At 46.2% G+C, this 20,047-nt stretch overlaps 3 protein-coding genes across 4 annotated transcripts; 2 read left to right on the top strand and 1 right to left on the bottom strand.

Moving 5' to 3' along the window:
* Positions 1 to 893: 893 nt before the first annotated feature.
* On the top strand, positions 894 to 1,677 carry LOC6588829 (keratin-associated protein 5-3). Of its 2 annotated transcripts, none has more exons than XM_026988775.1 (2): positions 894 to 974; positions 1,032 to 1,677. In XM_026988775.1, the coding sequence occupies exon 2, from the start codon at positions 1,052 to 1,054 to the stop codon at positions 1,421 to 1,423; it is 372 nt and encodes a 123-aa protein (XP_026844576.1). In that variant the 5' UTR covers positions 894 to 974; positions 1,032 to 1,051; the 3' UTR covers positions 1,424 to 1,677. The 2 variants fall into 2 exon arrangements, with proteins under 2 accessions (XP_026844576.1, XP_002014261.1); XM_002014225.2 differs by having other exon boundaries at positions 907 to 974; positions 1,037 to 1,677.
* Positions 1,678 to 3,815: 2,138 nt separating this feature from the next.
* On the bottom strand, positions 3,816 to 19,805 carry LOC6588830 (WD repeat and FYVE domain-containing protein 3). Its single transcript, XM_002014226.2, has 18 exons — positions 19,753 to 19,805; positions 17,020 to 17,328; positions 16,712 to 16,957; positions 14,404 to 14,758; positions 14,156 to 14,342; positions 12,753 to 14,084; positions 11,682 to 12,697; positions 11,048 to 11,627; positions 9,798 to 10,990; positions 6,373 to 9,740; positions 6,205 to 6,308; positions 5,231 to 6,143; positions 5,021 to 5,174; positions 4,721 to 4,960; positions 4,555 to 4,659; positions 4,358 to 4,492; positions 4,182 to 4,296; positions 3,816 to 4,122 (listed from the first exon to the last, which is right to left on the bottom strand). Exons 2-18 carry the CDS (start codon positions 17,293 to 17,295, stop codon positions 3,957 to 3,959), a joined length of 10,485 nt encoding a protein of 3,494 aa, XP_002014262.2. The 5' UTR covers positions 17,296 to 17,328; positions 19,753 to 19,805; the 3' UTR covers positions 3,816 to 3,956.
* Positions 15,051 to 16,475, top strand: LOC6588831. Its single transcript, XM_002014227.2, has one exon. The coding sequence runs from the start codon at positions 15,051 to 15,053 to the stop codon at positions 16,185 to 16,187; it is 1,137 nt and encodes a 378-aa protein (XP_002014263.1). The 3' UTR covers positions 16,188 to 16,475.
* Positions 19,806 to 20,047: the final 242 nt, after the last annotated feature.

Below are 20,047 nucleotides of genomic sequence, written 5' to 3'. Positions count from 1 at the left end.
CTGGGCGGTCTGTGGGTCGTTGAATTCGTATCTGGTGGGTTGCTGTTGCTGGTGTCGTTGGCATGTTTATAGGGGTTGATTTACTGACTCTCCATCTCTAAATTGAAATGACTTTTGCGACATTCTGAATACTGACGGGGGAGGAGGTGCACACAGACACACGCACGCACAGATACAAGAAGAGGCACTCAGATACAGATACAGAATGAAAGAGAGATCTCTGGGGACGTCTTGAAGGGTGGAGTCTTGTAATTCGGGCTTATGGCAATGGGGATTTTGCGGCTCAAACTCTTGGCCATTACACGATACCATCACAGACAAGGGGTTGGGTTGGTTGCCGTGGTTATATAATGGCCCCACCCACTCACTGCCCTCTGATCCTGATCCTCCCCGTGTAATACAGTCCTGCGGTTATATTTAACCAGTCAGAATGCAAAGTCATTTACTGGCACAGGCACAGGCACAGCGACGAAGTCGACGTCAACGGCGGGCGTTTGGTGGTAAATCACCCAGAAACCAGCTTCCCCTCCCACCTCTCTTTGGGGCCACACACACATGGCTCTGATCTCCCCCTTACTTCCCCGTTTGGCAAATTTGTGGCATCAAGAAGTCGGATTTTTTCTATGCCCCCGCCTCAACAGATCTCTCCGTCGCATTCGCTCTCGAGTGCCAGGCCACGCCTACTTTTATACAGAAAACTCACCACTTTTCGACAATTTTCACGCATGCCCTGTGCTTCGTTCGAATTTTTGGTTCGAAACACACACATTTACCGAAACAACGAGGCCATGACTTTTGAATTTCCTTGCCGTCAAGGCTGTTTGGGAAATGTTTGGGTAGCTCGGAGCTCATTCTCTGTCTAGACGTTCACCTGAAAACATCTCTGTGAAGGAAGTGTTCCGAAATTTGTTGTAGTTTCCAAATTTAACACGCTGTTTTGTCCGTTTTGCCGAGAAAATCTGAAATATTTTTAAGTGAGTAATAATATTTTGGAAAAAAAATTAAATGTTGAAAAGGTTTGATTTTCGTAGAATAGAACCAACAAATAGCCATGGAAGGATACTACAGTGGCAACGGTTATGGCAACGTCTATTCTCAGATGACAATGAAGGGGAACGGCTACGGTTACTGCTCCTCTGGGAATTGCAATAACGGAAGCTGCACCAACGGAAGCTGCTCTATTGGAAGCTGCACCAACGGAAGCTGCTCCAACGGAAGCTGCTCTATTGGAAGCTGCACCAACGGAAACTGCTCCAACGGAAGCTGCTCTATTGGAAGCTGCTCAAACGGAAGCTGCTCTTCCGGCAGGTGCCAGCGCATGGCGGCAGGAAGTCAATACGGTGGCTACTGTTACGGAGGCAAATGCTTTCCCGGCAGACGCGGTGGCTCGGGAAGATCAGGTAGACCAGCGTGGACCAGCTGATCCTCTCGTATCCACCACATGAGCTGCTCACCCTGCAGCCTGCAAGCGGGGCAGTTTTCAAAGGACTAATGAAATATTTAAATCACACATCTATAAATACTCCGTCGAGGCGCAAGAGCGAGGCGACTGGCAAAACAGCGGCGTTTCAAATTTGAACTACACGTTTCAACCCTGTAAACACAAAAAGAAAACCATATCCATGCATACGAATGTTTATAGACTTGATAATAATAATTTGAAAAAAGTTTATTGAAGGATTTCGTATGAACTCTCGCTTTTTTCACTAAAAACAGGGCCTGGGAACTTGAAACTTGAAAACTTTTAGCCATTTAAATCGTTTCAATGCAATGAGACTCTTCTTTGATTCCTTTTACGTATTAATATTAAATTTAGTTTTTTTAAATAAAAAATTACTTAAAATTAAGATAAATAGATCTGAAAACGACTAGGTTCGATTCGAAAAACTTCTAAAATAGTCCAGAAAAGCAGGGACTACTCACAGTTTTATAATGCAGAGTAATTGATAAAAAATAAATTAATAAAATATAAAAGTGCATAGATAAAGTGTATTCTTCCGCACGACGAGAAGCTCATACTCTTTATTAGGTTTTGTTTTCTGCCCAATTATAATACACCATCTGTAAATTATAGCCTTTCTATACCCATTAAAAAACTCTCCAAGCTTTGTTAACATTTTTCATTTTATTAATTTGTATTTTTGTCCATTTTCGCATATTTCGTAGATGTTTATTTATCTGCGTATCTCACAAACTAACAATTAATATATATATACTTTTATATAATTATCTTTTTTTGGTATTTTGTAATATTTTATTAATTAATACAGGTTCTTTTGTTGTTTCGTATTGATGCTGTTTTCATATAATATTTCTTTGTCTCTTTGTGTTCTTTGAAATGTAACATTTTGAAGTCTTTTAGATGCAATAGTTTTCAGTTTGAGATGTGATTTTTGTTTGGTAGAGTTTCGTTCTGTACGTTCTGATGATTCAAGTCTTTGGTTAGTTTTTAGCGGGTATTCGTTTCAACAGAGGAAGGATTCGTAGAAGTGGTTTGAAGGGGGAGGGGGAGGTATATTCGATATAATTGAAATACATTCACATTTACATATATACTCGTAATATTTGTAAATTATTATCAATGCAACATGTAGATCCTCTACAAAATACCGAATTTTGTCTGCTTCTGTTTTGTGTTTTTCTTTTTTTTTTCTCTTTCTACCTCCACTACTAATTTATTTAACTAATTTTTTCTCACTAATTTGTATGGTATTTTTGTTTCTAATTTGTATGGAATTATTTTTCTGTATTATTTGTCTTTCGTATTTACATTATTTTTGTTCGTTTAAAGATTTGCAGTCATAAGAAAATTCAAGAGTATGGAAATCGATACTTTTGAGATCTGAAGCTTGGAAAAGAAAAAGTGGAAATGTAGAAAATTCATGACGCGAATGTTACGATTTATTCTTATTTTATAATCTTTGTTTTCTTTCGGTTTTTTACTAAAATTAAACCTTTACTTTTGTTTAAAGTGCAATTTTGTCGTATTGCTTTTTTAGAATTATGTTTCCATTTCATACATCATTTTTATAGATTGCTTTTTATTTTTTTATTTTTTTTTAGAAGTAATTCTCTTTTCGTATTTTATTTTAAAAGAAAAATCTACTTGCTTTCCATAGAATATACGATATATTTAAGTTGGTTTTTCTTTTACGTGTCGTGAGGTTTGTGTGTTGTGTTCTAAAACGTGTTCCAAGGATTCCTCGATGATCCTTCTTCTGATTTCTCATGACTTTCGGCTAGCAAAAAGTGTGTCTAAAGTTCTGTCTCTCTTTTGTAATTGATATAACTGGCGGTGCATCGTGGTTTCTGTCTTTTGATTATTCTTGGATCTGGATATTCTTTAACTGCTGTCGGGGGAATACTACGTATAGCTCTCTGGTAACATTAATAGACTCTCTCTTTCTTGTGCGTCTCTCACAATATTTATAGAACGTTTACTTTACTAGGAAAAATTGTCCATAAGCAACATTTATTATCGTATTTTTCTTCGTATTTTTTTCGGTGTATAATAAATATTTGTAATAACTAAATTTCTGTTGTATAAATTATATTGCAACTCCGTTTTCCATGTGTGTATTTTATGTATACAAAATTCGTTTAAAATTATATTTTTTGTATAAATAAAATATAAAATCATATAACAGCCTTGGGTTGTTTGTTTTTTTTAGCTCAACTTTTCCATTTGGTTAAAAAATCATCTTAGAAACCAAATTTAAACATTAAATAATTTATAATAAATATTAAAAATTTTAAAAATAAAAAATAGAATATTTGTAAACATAAAATTAATTAAGTTTTTACAATTAGCATCAATGAATGCCCCTTCAACGTCCTTTAAATTGTTATACGCCTGAATATTATAAAGTAAATTATCTTTGTAAATCCTGTATAGGTACACTTTGCTTCGAATGGACTCTGTTTCCACAAACGAATTGGATGCACACTTCTCCACATTAATTATCCAACGAATTGGAGCGGAGCTGACTAAAGCACGCCTGGCACACCCTCACAGGCTTGATGATCCTCAAACGTGAGATCTCCGACTCGAAGCGACTGCATTTATTGCAGAAAACCTGACCACAATTACGACAATGATGTTTGCGCTCATACAGAGTGAATCTACGAAGAAAAGAAAGGTAATTTATAAATAAATGCTTATTACAACACACAAAACCTACTTCACATGACACTTGACACACTGATCGGCGCCCTCATCCTTGAGCCAATGATCGGCCACGCCTCGACCAGGCTGTTCCGTGACGCTCCATGAAAATATGCGACCTCGAGCATCACCTAAACACCAGATAAATCAGTGTCAATACATGTTAAAGGTTTATTTTTATATTTTACTTACCAACATACAAGATCTTATGATCTTTGGATACTGTCAAGGCTGTAATGCTGGCTGGCTCTGCATTATCCTTGCGATCATATGCCGTATGCATGGTTAACTTTGAGCGAAACATTAATTGACGTTGCCATTTGAAGCCTGCCATACAGAAAATGTATAAATATAAGATGCATCCTCAGGATCGTAAGATCTATAGTTACCCTTTCTTAAGGCCTGATCGCCTCTTTGTCTGTCATTGTCTATCAAAACGAAACCATCTGTCAGACTGGTGTCTGATTTGCTTGGCCTAATGGCATGGGCATCTTCTGTTGAAATAAAGCGTTAAGGTTAGCTTCAAATATGGCCTCAGTTCTATAGCTTTCGTACCTTCATTTCCTTTGAAGTCCGTGCTACAGCCGGGGGCTTCTACAGTGGCCGATTTCATTTCATGCAGCGACTTGGCTCCCGTGATGGAACTTTTTCTGCGTTCGACTGGTGATTCTTCCTGTGCTTTCTCTTTGGATTTGAGTAATTCTTCTTCAGCTCTCTCTTCAAATTTAAGGGACTCGGCTTTGCTGTGCTCTGAGGCCTCCGAAATGCTGCTCTCCGAGGCAGACTTAACAATATCTATAATTATATTAATATAAATAATTTTGCCAGTAGCTCCCAGTGTAACGAAATTCGTACCTGCTTCTTCTTCTGGCTGTGAGAGGCTTTTAATTTGCTTGAAAATGTTCATTTTCTCCGCAGAAGCAGTGTCGGGTTTGTCCTGGGAGGAGACCTCCACCCCACGTTTGAGTTTGCGGTCAATGGGGACCTGAGTGTGCTCCAGGGACCACATCTAGAACGAGGAAAAGATGCTGAAAAGTTGCATTAGCCTTTCCGTTGAGCACTCACCCTCACAACACCATCGGTAGAGCCAGTCATCACGACATTCTGTTGATCCCATTCCCTGATTTGGGAGAATGCCACACACAGAATCTGCTGCATGCGATCCGCACTGCCCACACAGGTATTGACCATGGCCAAGGCATCACCATTGATGGACCAAACATGCAACCAAGTGGCAGAGCATGTGGCAATGTCGCCCGTCAGTTCATTGATCGAAACGGCAGCCACAACACCGGCATGACCACGCAACTGCCGCACAAAAGTGAACCTGGACATGTCCCAAACGATGGCGGTGCCATCTCTAGAGCCAGAGACAATCACATTGTAGGCCGCACTGGCGGCCAGACATGTCACCGCATCCGTGTGGCCATGCAGCGAATGCTTCACACTGAGACTCTTACGATTCGCATCGAATTTCCAGATGGTCACAACAGAACTAGTGCCAGCGGTGACAATCATCTTGGCATTGGGACACGCGCAGGTGAGGATCTCCCCAGAGTTCTGTGCGGCTGCCTCCGATACAAACGATGCCCGATCCGTGTCGTAGAGTCCCACGCGCAGCGAGTGATCGGCAAAGCCCCAGGCTATATATTTCGTGTACGATGGCGGCATCATCACTTTATTTTGCTCCACAGCAAACACGGTCTTGTCGGGCTGCAGGATCTGTCCCACCGGACCCTTGAGCTCCTTGATGGGCTGCAGACTTGGCTTTAGATTATCCAGATTGTGGAAGAACAAACGATCCGTTTGAAGGACTGTGCTATTGCCCTGAATCAAGGCTGTGGGATCAATCAGGGCCGAGTGCCGAGAGCTGCCCATTTTCTTGGCAGGATGGGCCTTTTTGAACAGTTGCTTGGGGATTTGTCCAAAGTTATTAATGAATCCAATGGTGGCGTTCTTTTTCAAGGGATCATCGATGCTGGAAGAGAGGATAAAAGGGTTTCAGAAGGTGTTTTCTTGTAGGGGAAGGTCTTAAATACTTGTATATATCCACATTTCCTTCGTAAAACAGATGATGAAAGACGTTTACGGCATCTACCGCAGAGGGACCCTGCTGTTTGCAGCCAAAAATCAAGTCAATCCACTGCAAGGATACACAAAAAGTTAGTTTGAATCTTTGACTATAGGATATCTTTAGATTTTCTTACCAAATGCAAGTGTTGGCTGACATAATCACACTCCAAGGCACTCCTGTGCAGGCGTATAAACTCCCGTGGATCCTGCTTGGCCCATGGTGGCAAAATGACATGATTTAAAGTCTCTCCATTCTGCTTAGTGCCCAAGTCAAAGTTGTTAAAGTTGCTCAGGAACTCTGGCAGATAAAAGAACTCTGGAATGAGTTCTTTAACATCCGCCATATTCAGTTTGGAGGCCGACAGCCAAGCCTCCTTTATGCTGTGGAACATGCGATCCGCCAGATCGAAATGTCCGCCTTGGAGCTTCAGGAATGGTTGGGCAAACGGCTCCAAGCGCACCAGATACGAGCAAACAATCATCGCTGAGGAATAGTGGGTGCCATAATGGTAGGGCGGGGTCTCCCCATGTGGATCGTCCCACTCCTTGAAGCGCTTTTGGAACTGCTCCAAGCGCTCGTCTGCCTGAGCGCCCATGGGTCGCGAGAAATCACGGAATGTCTTGGCCGAAGTGAGATCCAGTTCCTCCGAGTCGTAGTCGGCGAGGATCCAGGGAAATACGGGATACTGCATCAGATCGTTGTAGCTCCTGCCCGCCAGGGTGTTCAAATGCATAAGATATTGGAAATTGGAGATCTCCCCGCGCACCCAGCGTTGGGTCACGGATGTTTCGCCTATCAGGCCACTGAAGATCCCTGAGGTTTGCTCCACACTGGCCGTGCGCTTCTGTCCAGCCACCGATTGTTGCGCATTGTCATTCAGGGCCGTGGCCAGGGCCAGGAATCTTTGGTTCACTTTATTCCTGACCTTTCGGGGGAAACTCAGGAGGTAATTGCGTCCGTCTTCGGAAAAGATCTCCAGGGCAATGGGTTGCAGGAGGTACCGCCGCTTGTGCACTTCTCGTATCTCCTCGTAGGCAAACTTAGAGCATTGTCGCAGTTTCTGGCTTACAGCACGCGATGTGGTGGAGGTGGTGCCGCCAGAATTGGGAATAATGGGCTCATAGGCCCCCGTAGGCAACGTGTCAATGTCGCGTATCTCTCGATTCTTGAGCAAAGTGAAACCGTCAACAATATAGCAGTGCTCCTTGCCAAACAGCAGCAGACCCTCGAAGGTGTCCAAACCCTGAATCCTGGCACAGCGAAACATAAAGCTAATCTTCTCCTGTTCTTCGAGTAGCCGCAGGAACGTTTCGTTGTCGCTGGTCATGGAAGTGTCCTCCTCCTCTTCATCATCCTCCGGGGCAGTGCCATCAATCGATTCTTGAGGGTAAGGAGCCGATCCATGGACTCCCATTAGCTTGGGAGAGACAGGAGGTGGCGGCGTTGAGGTGGAACTGCTGGCCTCCAGGCGATGCGGTGCAGCATGCACCGACTCCAGTGATGCCTGCTGCTGCATGGAGGTGTGCTCTGCCTCGGCTAGAATGCGTGGCTGCTGCTGTCCGTGCTGGAAATACGTTTTGCTGTCAAAGCTGGAGGCCACTTTGTATTTGAGCTGACGATTGTCGGCCAGTTCCAGCTCTGGGCGATAGGGATAGTGCAGATAGAAGACATCATTCCTCATGGTTTTCTTTCGCATGCGGTGGGGTCCTTCGGTGGTGTCCATTATCCATTTGTCGAGGGTACAGGTCCCGGCGGGACCCCACAGGCCACGCTCCCTCGTGAGCTCCGTCTCCGAGTGCACCCAATCCTGGTAGACATACCGTTGGGTGTGCTGCAGCATCTGCTGGTACTGCTTCGAGCGCAGGTCCAGCAGATCCTTGATCAACTGCACATGGATCCCTGTGGATTCGTAGGCTGCCTCGCGACTCATATTCGACTTTGTGCGCACTAGCTCGTCTTTTTTGACCTTTGTGCGGCTGGCGAGGCGCGTCAGACCACCGGTGACCTTCTGGATCTTTGACTGGATTTGATTGTGCAGCTCCCAGGGCACGCGATAGGAAGCCTTGCGTTCCGCTTCCACATAGTTGAACCACAGTTTGGAGGCCAGCTCCATGACCTGTTCGCGTGTGGTCTGCATGTCGGGGGCCTTCGAGTTGGCGGGAGGGGGCGTCAGGGAGATCTTGAAAACCTCTTCGATGGCGGGCTTCTTGCAGACGTACAGCTCCTCCCAGACACGAAAGGCGGCGCCCACAACGAGATTGCGACCTTGAAGTTGGTTCAGATCCTCATCTTTGGGTTCCACGGTCTCCGTTTGGGGATTCACATGCCATGTGGTGTTCCTGCTCGTCGATGGCTCCAGAATGATCTTCATATCCGCCGTCAGCTGCAGGAGGCAGTAGGTCAAGCAGCCAATGAACTCCAGTTCGTGATTTCCAGCACCAAAGATCAGGAGGCGGTGTTGGATGATCTTGTGCAGGGCCTCCAAGACGCTCATCTGATCCGCACGGGAATCATCGGTGGGACGGGAGAGAAGAAACAGAATACTCCGATTCAACGAGTGATGCAGGTGCTCTAGGGACAACGAAGAGGATCTGCGCTTCGCCTGGGCTATCAATTTGATGACGAAATCAAAGATATCATGAGGATTCCTCGCCAGACAGCCCTGCCACAGTTTATCCACAATCCGTGCCGTCAAATAGAAGACATTCGGCGCAATGTGCTGCATCTGGCTCTGGAGTATGGGCACCAGGGGCAGTGCCGCCTGCTCGCCCACGAGGACATCCGCTGCCAAAAGATGATCCATCAAGGCAATGATAATCAGCGTTTGGTATTGCACCTGCAGCGCCATATCTGCGGTGTCTGGGGCGGCATCAAGCACGAGATCTATCACGGGTGTGGCCTTTCCATGCATATTGAGACCCAACGAATCCACGACAATCACGCGAAGGAAATCAATGATGCATTTGCACACAGGATGGGATGTGATCTTTGGCTGAACAGCTGCTGCATGCAACGTTTCGGGCGGTGGCAGGACGAAACTGCTGCCAGTGCCATCTGTGGGCGTGGAGGCACCACTATTTGGCTCCGAATCCGCGGCTCGGGAGACTTGAGGGAAGAGCACTGCCACTAGGGATGTGACGACATCTCCTGCCATCATCACGGGCGTAAAATCACTGAGATTCTGGTACAGACTAAACAGCAGCTGGATGATGGTCTCCGGGTGGCTGTGCAGCCATGTGGCACACTCTCCGCCGTGGACTATTGCCCGGACCATGGCCAGGAGCACGCATACGCCTTCAGGGCACACACTGAGCTTTGGGAGCTGTGTGCTGGCAGCCACTGGGGCGCCCCAAAGGAACGACCACACGCGATCCAAGTCGAATTTTGTGTGTTCCGTGGCCAACACCTTTACAGGCTGTCCCATGATCAGAGCAGTGACCAGAAAATAGAGCTCTGGCACATCCAGATGATGCTGCATGAGCCATTCAAGCAATTGGAAACCTAAAATAATGAGATTTTTAATGAAGTTTCATAGACAAAAGAACTCTCTGGGCGCACCTGGTATATTCAAAGCCGCCGGACGGACTTCTCCTGCTATTTGGGTGGGCAAATGTTGAATGGTATTCTGTGGCGTGGCCACGATGACTGTGCCCGTGCCATTGCTGGGCCGTTGATTCAGCTGCTGGGCACCCAAACCCATCATTTTGCGCTGGGAAACCATTTCCGTGAAGCGCAGATAGCCCCCATTGTGGGTGGCATCGCGAAACCGCACGAGAAAGCTCTCATTTGCACAGACCACAACGAGTATGCGCACGGCTATGATCACAGTCGTGAAGTGGACATGCGGCTGCATGAACAGCAGCAACCAATCCATTCCCAGGGTCTTGGAGATGTCATCGCAGATCACATAGTTCACTGTGCTTCGGGGGGTAAACAACAGGCCATGGAGCAGCGAAAGACAGCGATTCCGGAGGTAAATATTCTGTGCCACACCGCCATCGGGATCTTCGCCCAAGTTCTTGATGCTGGGCAGGAGCACCGCCCGTTCGAGGGCGCCATCTTGAGCGCGTGGCAGCTTGGCGGCCACATACTGTCCGTAGAGCAGGAGATCCGTGTGTCGGGGCTGGCCTCCGAGGAGAGTTTCCAGGAGATTGAACAGGATCTCACGCGTCGAATGATCCTGAATGTGCGTGATGATGTGCAGGAGCTTCACCAGCAACTGGAGATCCCTCATGATCTTAACATTTTGCTTTTTTTCATTGGATTCTACCACTAGTTCCAGCAAGTGCTCCAGGAGAGAGCGCAGCAGGCCGTTGGGTGCATTATGCCAGATCTCCAGGTCGCACAGCAGATCCTGGAATGCCGTCACATTCGGAATGGCAGACATATCCTGGCCACTGTTGACGGTACCCACTAGGCCAAACGTTAGATGGAGAATGTGACTGTTTAGGAGATGTTTCTTCTTCTTGAAGAACATCCCCAAGGTCTGATAGCATCTCTTGCGATCCATTTCCGCTTGAGCGGCACGATTGCTGCGCACCACACAGGTCAGGGCCTTGACGCCCGCGTACAACGACTCCACATCCTGGGCCATGGCTATGATTCCGAGCAGGACATTGCATCCCCCCACAGTGTCAATCATGGCAGAGACAGGATGTGGACTGAAGACGCGCACGCCGAGGTAACCGACGACCACGCCGCCCAGAGAGCGACCAGCGCCAGCCAAATGTCCCGCAGAATTATGAAGGATCCTAATAGGAAGAGAACTGTAGCTCTGGGAAAGGATTATCCTGCGGTTTTCCACTTACTTGATGGGCGTGGCATTCTCATGAGAATTCATATTCAATTGCTTGGCAATGCTCTTATTATCCGCTCGACTGTAGACCTTGCGTATCTTCACGAGCGTCAGCTTGGACACGGCCTTGGCATTGAGTCCCAAGAGCACACGATCTTCGGGCACCAAAGGAGCCACTGCCTCGGACTGTTTGCCCAGCTGTGGAGCCTGCAGCGAGCCCATGTAGTGTGGTCCCAGCTGGTAGATAGTCTGCACTGTCTGTTGCGGCAGGACATCCTCCAGCAAGTGGCAGACGCCTTGCTTCCAGCACAGACGGGAATACCTTCGCCAAATGGGTGGGGTTCCTATGTAGCCAAAGATCTGCGTGGCAGATGTCAGATTCGCAGTGGTGGCCCCCGGATGTTGGGCAATGTAGTGGAGCTTTTGCGTGTGCATCGGGACGCCGTCGAGATACAGCGACAGACTGGAGTTCTTTAGCACCGCGCGGTTGAGCACCACAACGAGATTATGCCACTGGCCCTCGTGCAGGAGATCGGGGCACCAAATGCGTGCAATGCCATCATCAGATCCCTCTGGCTCCCAATCGCCAATGCCTAGAAAGGATCAGATTGTAGAAGGCATCCATGATGGTATGAAGGAAAACTTACTTTTTCTGGGTGTGACCAGTGTCTCTTGGGTGGACACCACAATGGCCTTGTCCCTGGCGGACAAAAGAATGGAAAGACAAGCCAGATTCTCCTCTCGAGGATTGTGGATGGTGCGCACTAAGGTGAGAAGCCTCACACAATGGGGATCCGTCTTGGGATCCGAGAACTTTTCCACACAAAACCACGTGGAATACGTGAGACCCGTTTGCGGTGGAAAAATGCGATCCCCAGCGCCAATCCCGCCAATGGTATTCGCGTCGATGGTGCCTCCAGCTGTGGCTGTCGCCTGGGGAGCCAGTGATGGCAGATAAAGGCAGCCAAAGCCCTCGGCAGACATGTCCAGCTCCACGAAGGGTGGCAGAGTGCTCGAGCCATGGGCACGGAAATCCCGCGGGGTCGTCATGGACACCAGTGTCTTTATGCGCGTGAGGGGCACGGGTCCCCCGAGGCGGTACGGCTGCTGGAGATCAATGTCCGCACAGGAGAGGGGTTCCCCAAGGCGCAGAAACTGTCGCAGTTCGGTGGGCTGCAGCGCCTGAGCGGCCAAACGTTCAAGAATGTACTGCATGGGCACGTGCAGAGGATGCTGCTCCTCAGCCAGGGCTCTCCTTGTGAGCTTCAACAGCTTCTCGGCCAAACCATTATCGCACATGATCTGCTGATTCCTTTCGTTCCTCACGAGGGATTTAATGATTTCACTCAAGTAGACTTGCAGCTGTACGGCCTCCAGAGGCGCCACCTCCAGCTGCACAGCGGGCAGGAGTTGTAGCATACACAAGACCACTCCGGGATGCACAATCCTGGGCTCTGGCATGGGCTGTGTGAGATTCAGTTGGCTGGGATGTACAGGCGGGGCCAGCTCCTTGCTGGGGGAACGCGAATGGGCCGGGGGGTCGCTGAACAACGTGATGATGCCACTCAAATTGGGTGCCTCAAAGTTATCCAAAGCAATGCTGTAGAGCAGGCGAAAGACAATGCACACATAGGACAAGGGATAGGGCACATCCTCAGAGAAACTGCAAGGGAAATATAGATTAGAATTGGCTCTCTTTAAGGCTGAGGTCTCCTTACCTAACACTCAGGATATCCCCACTGAATATCTCATGATAATACTTGATCAGCGTCTGCTGTGGCTCGTAGCTGCTGCCGCCATTGAAATCCTGCAGCGTGGAGGCGCCCCCGAAGCAGCCCAGCAGCCTTAAAGTGTCGCACAGCGAACTGCTGCTTATTTCCTGATGGAAGAACTTGGCATTCGCCGGCTCAAACCTCATGGCAGTGGCCAGCGTTTGGCAGACAATTTGCAGCAAGAGTATGAGATCCTGTTGGGGTATGCCCGGCTGGGGCTGCGCCATGCTCCCATCGAGGGAAACAAAAACGCTCGTGAGATACACAAAGCCACCCACTTTGCGGAAGACAGTCCGCGTGCGATGCGAATCCTTGAGGCAGCCCAGCAGCATGTTGAGTATCTGTATCTTGAACTCCACCTGATGCGGACTGATGCTGTGCATCAGCGAGAGGATATACAGCATATCATCGTCGCCTCCTGCGGAGAGTATCAGCTCACGAATGATCCCCAGCGCCTGCGGGCGGCAGTGCTTGAATTTCACCAACTCGTGAGTGCATTTGGCGCCGCCATATTCTCGAAAGATTTGAGCATTATTGCTGGCTCCGCCCCCCAGAAGCATGGTCAGGGCCTCCAGGACATGTTTGCCCAGAGTGTCCGACAGATCCTCTTCCTGATCCGCTGACAGCTCCACTACCAGCGACTCCTCGCCCTTGGTGATGTCCTGCACGTGTCCCGCATAGCGTGTGAGGCAGTTCACAAGGATTTCCAGTATCCCAACCTCCCGATAGACATCCTTGAAAACTGCATTGTGCCTTAGGATATTCAGGAGGGTTTTGAGACACAGAATACTGCAGGACGTCGACTGATTGTGCTTGAGGAGCAGCGAAAGGCTGATCAACTCCTTGCAGGGCACAAAATTCAACTGAAAGACAATGAATTCCAGCAAATCGAAGAACTTCTCCTGGATCTGCGGACTCTTTTGGTGTATCCGATCCGCAAAATTGCTCAAAGTGTGCTCCGGTTCCAGTATAAAGTAATTGGCATTCTCCGAATGATACACCCTCGATATGGCATCCAAAATGGTGCAGCAGAGAGCAGGTGTTGTGGATTTGAGAAAGACATTTTGAAGCACCTGAAAGGCATACACATTCCTCACGCACGTCTCACGGGAGGTGGATTGTGGCAGTTGGAAGTTCTGCAGCTTGAAGGCGGTATTGAATTGTGCTGCTGGGGGACGAAGCTCGTAAAAGCCGCACATGCACAGGGAAGAGATCATGAGTACCAGGTTTCGTATAGCTGCTTGGATTTCCAACGATTGACTGCGATTGTTGTCGAATCTGAAAGAGGAGGATTAAAGAGGAGTTACAGGAGATAAAGGTTAAAGGTTAAAGGTAAATCTTGTACTCACTTTAACAAAAAATCACTGAGAAAAACGTAGCCCTGCGAGGCCCGAAAATCATCCATTAGTATCTGTGATACTTGACTAGAGTCCTTGAGGAAACAGAAGACGGTGACAAACATTTCCACAATTTCCAAAGGATTGCCAAATGTCAAACGTTGCATATTATCCACACACAAGGCCATGCAACCTTTGGCTACAAGAAAGAGGAAACTGGTATTAAAGCTCCCTTATGAATGAGTATTATCTGTACATACAATGTATATAGCTAACAACCGCATCTGTTAGACCATGCCTCGATATGGTTGTCAGTATTTCGGCGGCGTTCTTACGCCACACAATATTGTGGCAGGGGCAGGGCGATGTGATGGCCGAAAACAGCAGCGTTAGATCATCCATTCTTGCTAGTTCTTCGGCGGGATAGGGATACGAACAGAGTTTCACCAGCAGCTGCACAAAGACCTTCTGCAGTAGGGTGCGTCTTTCGTGGGCATTGAAATCACTGATGGCCGAACCATCTTCTGCGGGCTCATCGTCCTCCACAATGGGTAGATCGAAGAAGAGGTACAGGCACTTGACCAGCGTTGAGGGTACCGAAGCGGCTGTCATCACCTGCAAGAAGATGGAGAAGGGAATATATGAAAGGTTCGATATGGGGAAAAAATAGAGTTTTGACTTGAGATACTCTTCCATCTACAGCAATGAATGAAACCGTCGTTACATCATGTTTCCACACTCACTTAAGAACAGAAATCGACTAAGAAACGCTTACACTCTTCTTCTCTTCGTTAAATTTTCTGGAATGGCTCACAGTATCTTTGTTTTCATTAAATTTCATTGAATTCCCATTAGAGTCGTGCACTACAAACTTTAAACATAGTTTTCCTATCAAAATCTCTCCAAAATGAATCAAGTTTGGGTGTTCTTTAAGCTGATAGAAGTATTTTTAGGCAGCATCTGCATGGGCTTTCATGTTGAGGGCTCTATGTACTGGCCCGAGCCCATACCCCACATCATTCTTTACTGCGCGACCTTTGGCTCCTACACTCTCCTGGCCGCCTTGGGTGCCTTCCGACTGCTGCTGAAAAAGAGCTCGATACTGTCATCAGAGCTACTGCTCGCCGCCAGTGCCATGGGCTTGCACTATTCCTGTGGCCTGCTGGTCATGAGGAGTGCCAGGCAGGATAAGCATTTGTCGGCCATGAATTCCACGTGGCAGTATCTGGAGCATCCGCATTTTGCGCGCTGCAAGAGACAGAGCATTGGGGCGTTGATTACGGGCACTATGTATCTGATGCACATGTTCCTGCTGCTCGATCTGCTGATGCGCATGGAGCCCGGGGCATGGCGGCGTCAAGCCACAGGAGAACTGCGTGAAGGCTTCCCAGATGTGCTGGCAGAACGTTCCACCGATCTGTTTGTGCTCTCGAAGCCAGTCGATGATTTTCTGTGTCGCCGCTGCAAGTTCTATGATCGTCTGGCGCATTCCCAGCCACTGCGTTTCAAGGATACAGGCGTCGATGAAGAAGGACCCACATTTATGGAGAAGGTTTTTAATCTGTTGATTGGCATACGGAATGTCCTTTTCCGCGTGCATGCCGTCGAGAGCGAAGAGAGTTTCTTGGAGACGCCCACAATCACCACAAGTGAGGAGTCGATGGATCTCTACGAGTCTTCAGTTTCCATGGAAGATGGAGAGGGACGCACACGCCACAGGGACTCCTGGACATGGCGTGGCTCAAGCGATTCCTCTAGCCTTTGGGCAAAGATCGAGGACTGGAGTACTCCAAATGAACCGATCAAAACGACGGATGAATCTACGCTGAAGGATGTTGACAGTCAGGAAACCATGGTGGGGGATATAAGAAGCACAAGTGATCCACTATCGAGCGAAAGATCAGCTGTAGATTCAGATTTAGAGGAGTCAACTTTAAAGGAAGATAGTCCTGTGACAAGCGAAGGAACTCAAGAGATTGATGGCTTAAAGGATGAAGAAATGGCACCATTGAAGGATAAGCCAGAAGGAAAAAAAGTCCTTTGAAGCGAGGGATACATTCAAGAAAAAATCCCCACCGGTAGGATTAAAGAAGAAAAAGAAAGTAAAGCAGAAAAAGAAGGAAGAAACCCCCACGAAGAGTGTTTCAGAGCCTGTAACTATCCAGTCAGAGCAAACTAAAGAAGATAATTTACAAGAAGAACAGGAGATTTCTCCTGAGGAACCAACAGACGACTCCTCTAAGGATCGCAAGAAACTAACTTTTCACGAAGAAACCAAGGAAGAGTAAAGTCAAAGACAGAATCACAGGGAGGCTGGAGATTTCAGCATTCAAAATGCAATTAAATTTAAATTATATATAAATTAGTTCTCTTTAGCTGAATTATAAAGAGATATATCCTTAACAATACCCAATTTATGGATGTTTGGATATGGGTCTATATATCTTTATATATCTTCCCATCTATCTATCAATATCTTCTATCTATTCGATGCTGTATTATTGCTTCTCTCTTCCAATCGATATCTATTCTATTTCCTCTACTAGAAACTGCTTCCTTTTCCTCTACCTGTATCAAAGAGACATCTCCATTGGCCAACAGATTCAGGGTGGCCAACAGCATCCATCCGCTGCTTGTCTCCTCCGTTGTCTCCACCTCCAGAAACTTGACAATGGCTATGGAGGCAGCCTCGGTGCTCTGGTTGGATGCCCGCTTGCGTATCTCGCTGACCATGAGACGTGACACCTGCTGGCAGAAGGCCACCACATCCCAAAACTTTTCGCTCATTTCATTCGCCGGACAGCTGCTGAACACCTGTAACAAAAAGTATCGTCTTTAAAAAGGTTCTTCTTTCTCTAAAAATACCAGAAACTAACCTTGCAGAATAGTGGCAGCATTTGGTAGAGCTTCTCATCGCGTTCCTGTTCGCTAAGCGGCTCTCGGGGATGGGTGTACTCATTGAAGAGTTTCTTGAGGGTTCCCAGACTCATTTGGATGCGGGCATCCACCAGGGCTTCCTCGCCAGCAGCCCGTCCATTGGCTGGGGTTTGGCTCGAGTCAGCGGGGGGTCTGCTGCCATTACTTGTGGAGTTGCTGCCGCTGCTGCTGTTGCCTCCAGTGGCAGCGCCGCGCAGCTTTCGCATTACATTCATCTTTGGGTATTTCTATTGCCAAATGTATTTAAACTGTGAACAGATATGAGAAAGAGTGATAATTAATCAGTAAAGAACTTCAACAAAGAGATGTGTATATATACGAGTATAGTATCCGCCAGATGTGAATCTTAAGTGTGAATTTCGGAGGTATATTTAACAATTTTGCACTGCCTCAAGGCGAAAACACTCTGGTATACCTCTGCAGTATCTATCGACTATCTATAGCTCTCTGAGGAGCTCGAACATATCAGCTGCATCAGGAGGTTAAATATAGATACAACATACCAACTCAATCCTGGCCAGACGTCTATAAGAGTTCAATGAGTAGAGGTCTATTTGTTTAATACAGTGATAACTTTATCAATGTTACTTTATTCTAAATATTTACCTATGGCTATTGTTATATTACCAAGATAGCAGCCACACACGCACAATTGTTCTCAATAAATAAGAGTTTTCAAACTAAACGATTGCACTCAAACCTTAAATATGATATCATCGCACCTCTAGATAGAAATTTATTTCTCATAACAGTTGTAGAATACTAAATTATCAAGAAATCTCAGAGTTATAAGAATATCAATACAATATCACTTATACTAGGAGACTGACGTTACACAATGCCGAAGCTTGGTACGTGCGTACACCAGGCAGAAACCGACAGAGGGGCGTTGCTGCATGACACGAGACACGTATTATTTAAGATTTTAATAGCCTTTACTAAAGTGTATAGCTTTTTGGGATTGCAATTGCAAAGATTTCTTTTCTAGTAAGAGTTTTATATAGATATTTCAGGGAACTCAGAGTTTAATCTCCATTTCAAAATCTAATAAATACTGGTATTCCATAATCCTCAAGCACCTGTAACTATCTCCCATGTATCCCACAGCTGTAAATATCAACCGATAACTGGCAAAACCCACTGCCTCCTATGGTTTTTTTTTTGTTTATTTTCCATATTGTCACACTTCATGCACAATATGTTTATAAATACAGCATATGTTCTTCGAACACACACACAGATACCACCATACTCCCCCCAACACACACAGTCCCCAATTAGATGGGGGTTTTGTATGCCCCAACACTTCACTTCATTATTGTATATGTAATCGCAGTAGGAATTGCTTTCAAGTGGTTTAGAAATCACATCATCGGGACGGCACAATGGAATTAACTTTATTATTTGCTGGGGTGCGATTCTATTGATATGTATTTTGAGTTTCTTTTCGCTTTTCGTTTCGTTTGCGCCGCACACACACCACCCCACCCTTCGTTTCAATTAGCGGCGGACCCGCGGAGCCGCATTCGCAGGTGAATCATGCACTGCATTCCGTTAAAATTGTATCATTGTGTATGTATTTGGAAGATAGACTTTTTAGCATTTTATGTACCCTTTTTTAAGGAGGTAATCGGATTTTTATGAGCACAGAAGAAACGCAGATTGAATTATTTACAATTTCGATCAGTTCTTTGTTTGATGCTAGTAAATTACACATTTTATCAGGCAATGGTTTAAGTCAGATATTTATGCATTTCTCCATCGTTGAGTGAAATTACTGTATTATAAAGCAGGGGCCGGCAGTGCATATGAGAGTTTTCTGCTGTTGCACTGCCGCTCACGTACAGTGGTTGGAACCAATGCATTGTTCCGTTTTTCCTGCTGTCTTCTGCACACAAACGCACTATAAGCATGTGAGAATATGCACGCCGATCCCTGTTATATATATACAATCAATGTCTCTGAAAGGGTATCAATAGGTTCGGTTTTGTTATCTTTTACGAAAATTTTTCATTCGTACTCGTACGTTCTCATGTTCCGTAAATGTGAATGAACGTGGCGACCCCTGCCGCTGCAGAGGCGTATGGGAAAGGCGTAAAAACCGGAAATATTGGGAGTGTGGGGGCGACGACTACGACGACAATGCCAGACGTTACGACCGCGTACTTATTGACTTTGACTGCACATGTAGATACACAAACAACATATATAAATTTGCATATATATTTATAGAGAGAGTGAAGAAAACGCTCAGCCCCCTCCCACCAACGCACACAACTGTTTTATGTACTTATTGCGCACTTGTTTGTTTACTCGCAATATTCCACTCCACTTTACATTTTATCGTATCGTCTCGTATCTCTTTTCATCCTCTCACTCACTCCATTTTTCACCGTTTTTGCCATCACATTTGGGCCACCTAACGGGGCAGCTTTTAGGTTCTGTCCCCCATTACACGCACATTCGTTAACCGCTCATTTGTTTTGCTCGTCTCAATCGCGCTGCTACGACAATTTTTATTGATTTTTCTTCCTCTCTCACGCAGCAACTATCTCTCTTTCGACCTCTCTGACTCTTTCTGACCAACGGAGCACTGGCGCTGCTGATTCGGCAGATCACTTACAAATTTTCAAACGTACTTTTCGCACTTTTCTGTTTATTTTTTCACTTACTTTTATTGCACATTTTCTCATTGTTCTGTGCCCTGTTTTCCTTAATTTTGCAATTGATTTTTGTACATTTTGCTAGTGTTGTTAGTGTTGTGCAGAGTGACCGCCGCGCATTGAGTGATAAAATATATCGTCAGACCCTCAGAAATATATCAAAATATACTGTTCCATTTGAAAAATATACCGAAAAAAACGTACTTAACCCACTTCAGCCCCCTCTATTTAAACAGTTTAAACAACTTGAGGTAAATGGCGGAAAATATGCCTGATTGTAAATTCTTCTTGTAGATCCATGCCA

This window comes from Drosophila persimilis, unplaced genomic scaffold, assembly GCF_003286085.1.
Source record: "Drosophila persimilis strain 14011-0111.01,24,50 unplaced genomic scaffold, DperRS2 tig00000191-arrow-pilon, whole genome shotgun sequence".
Lineage (NCBI taxonomy): Eukaryota > Metazoa > Arthropoda > Insecta > Diptera > Drosophilidae > Drosophila > Drosophila persimilis.
This window is presented reverse-complemented; position numbering and strand designations above follow the sequence as displayed.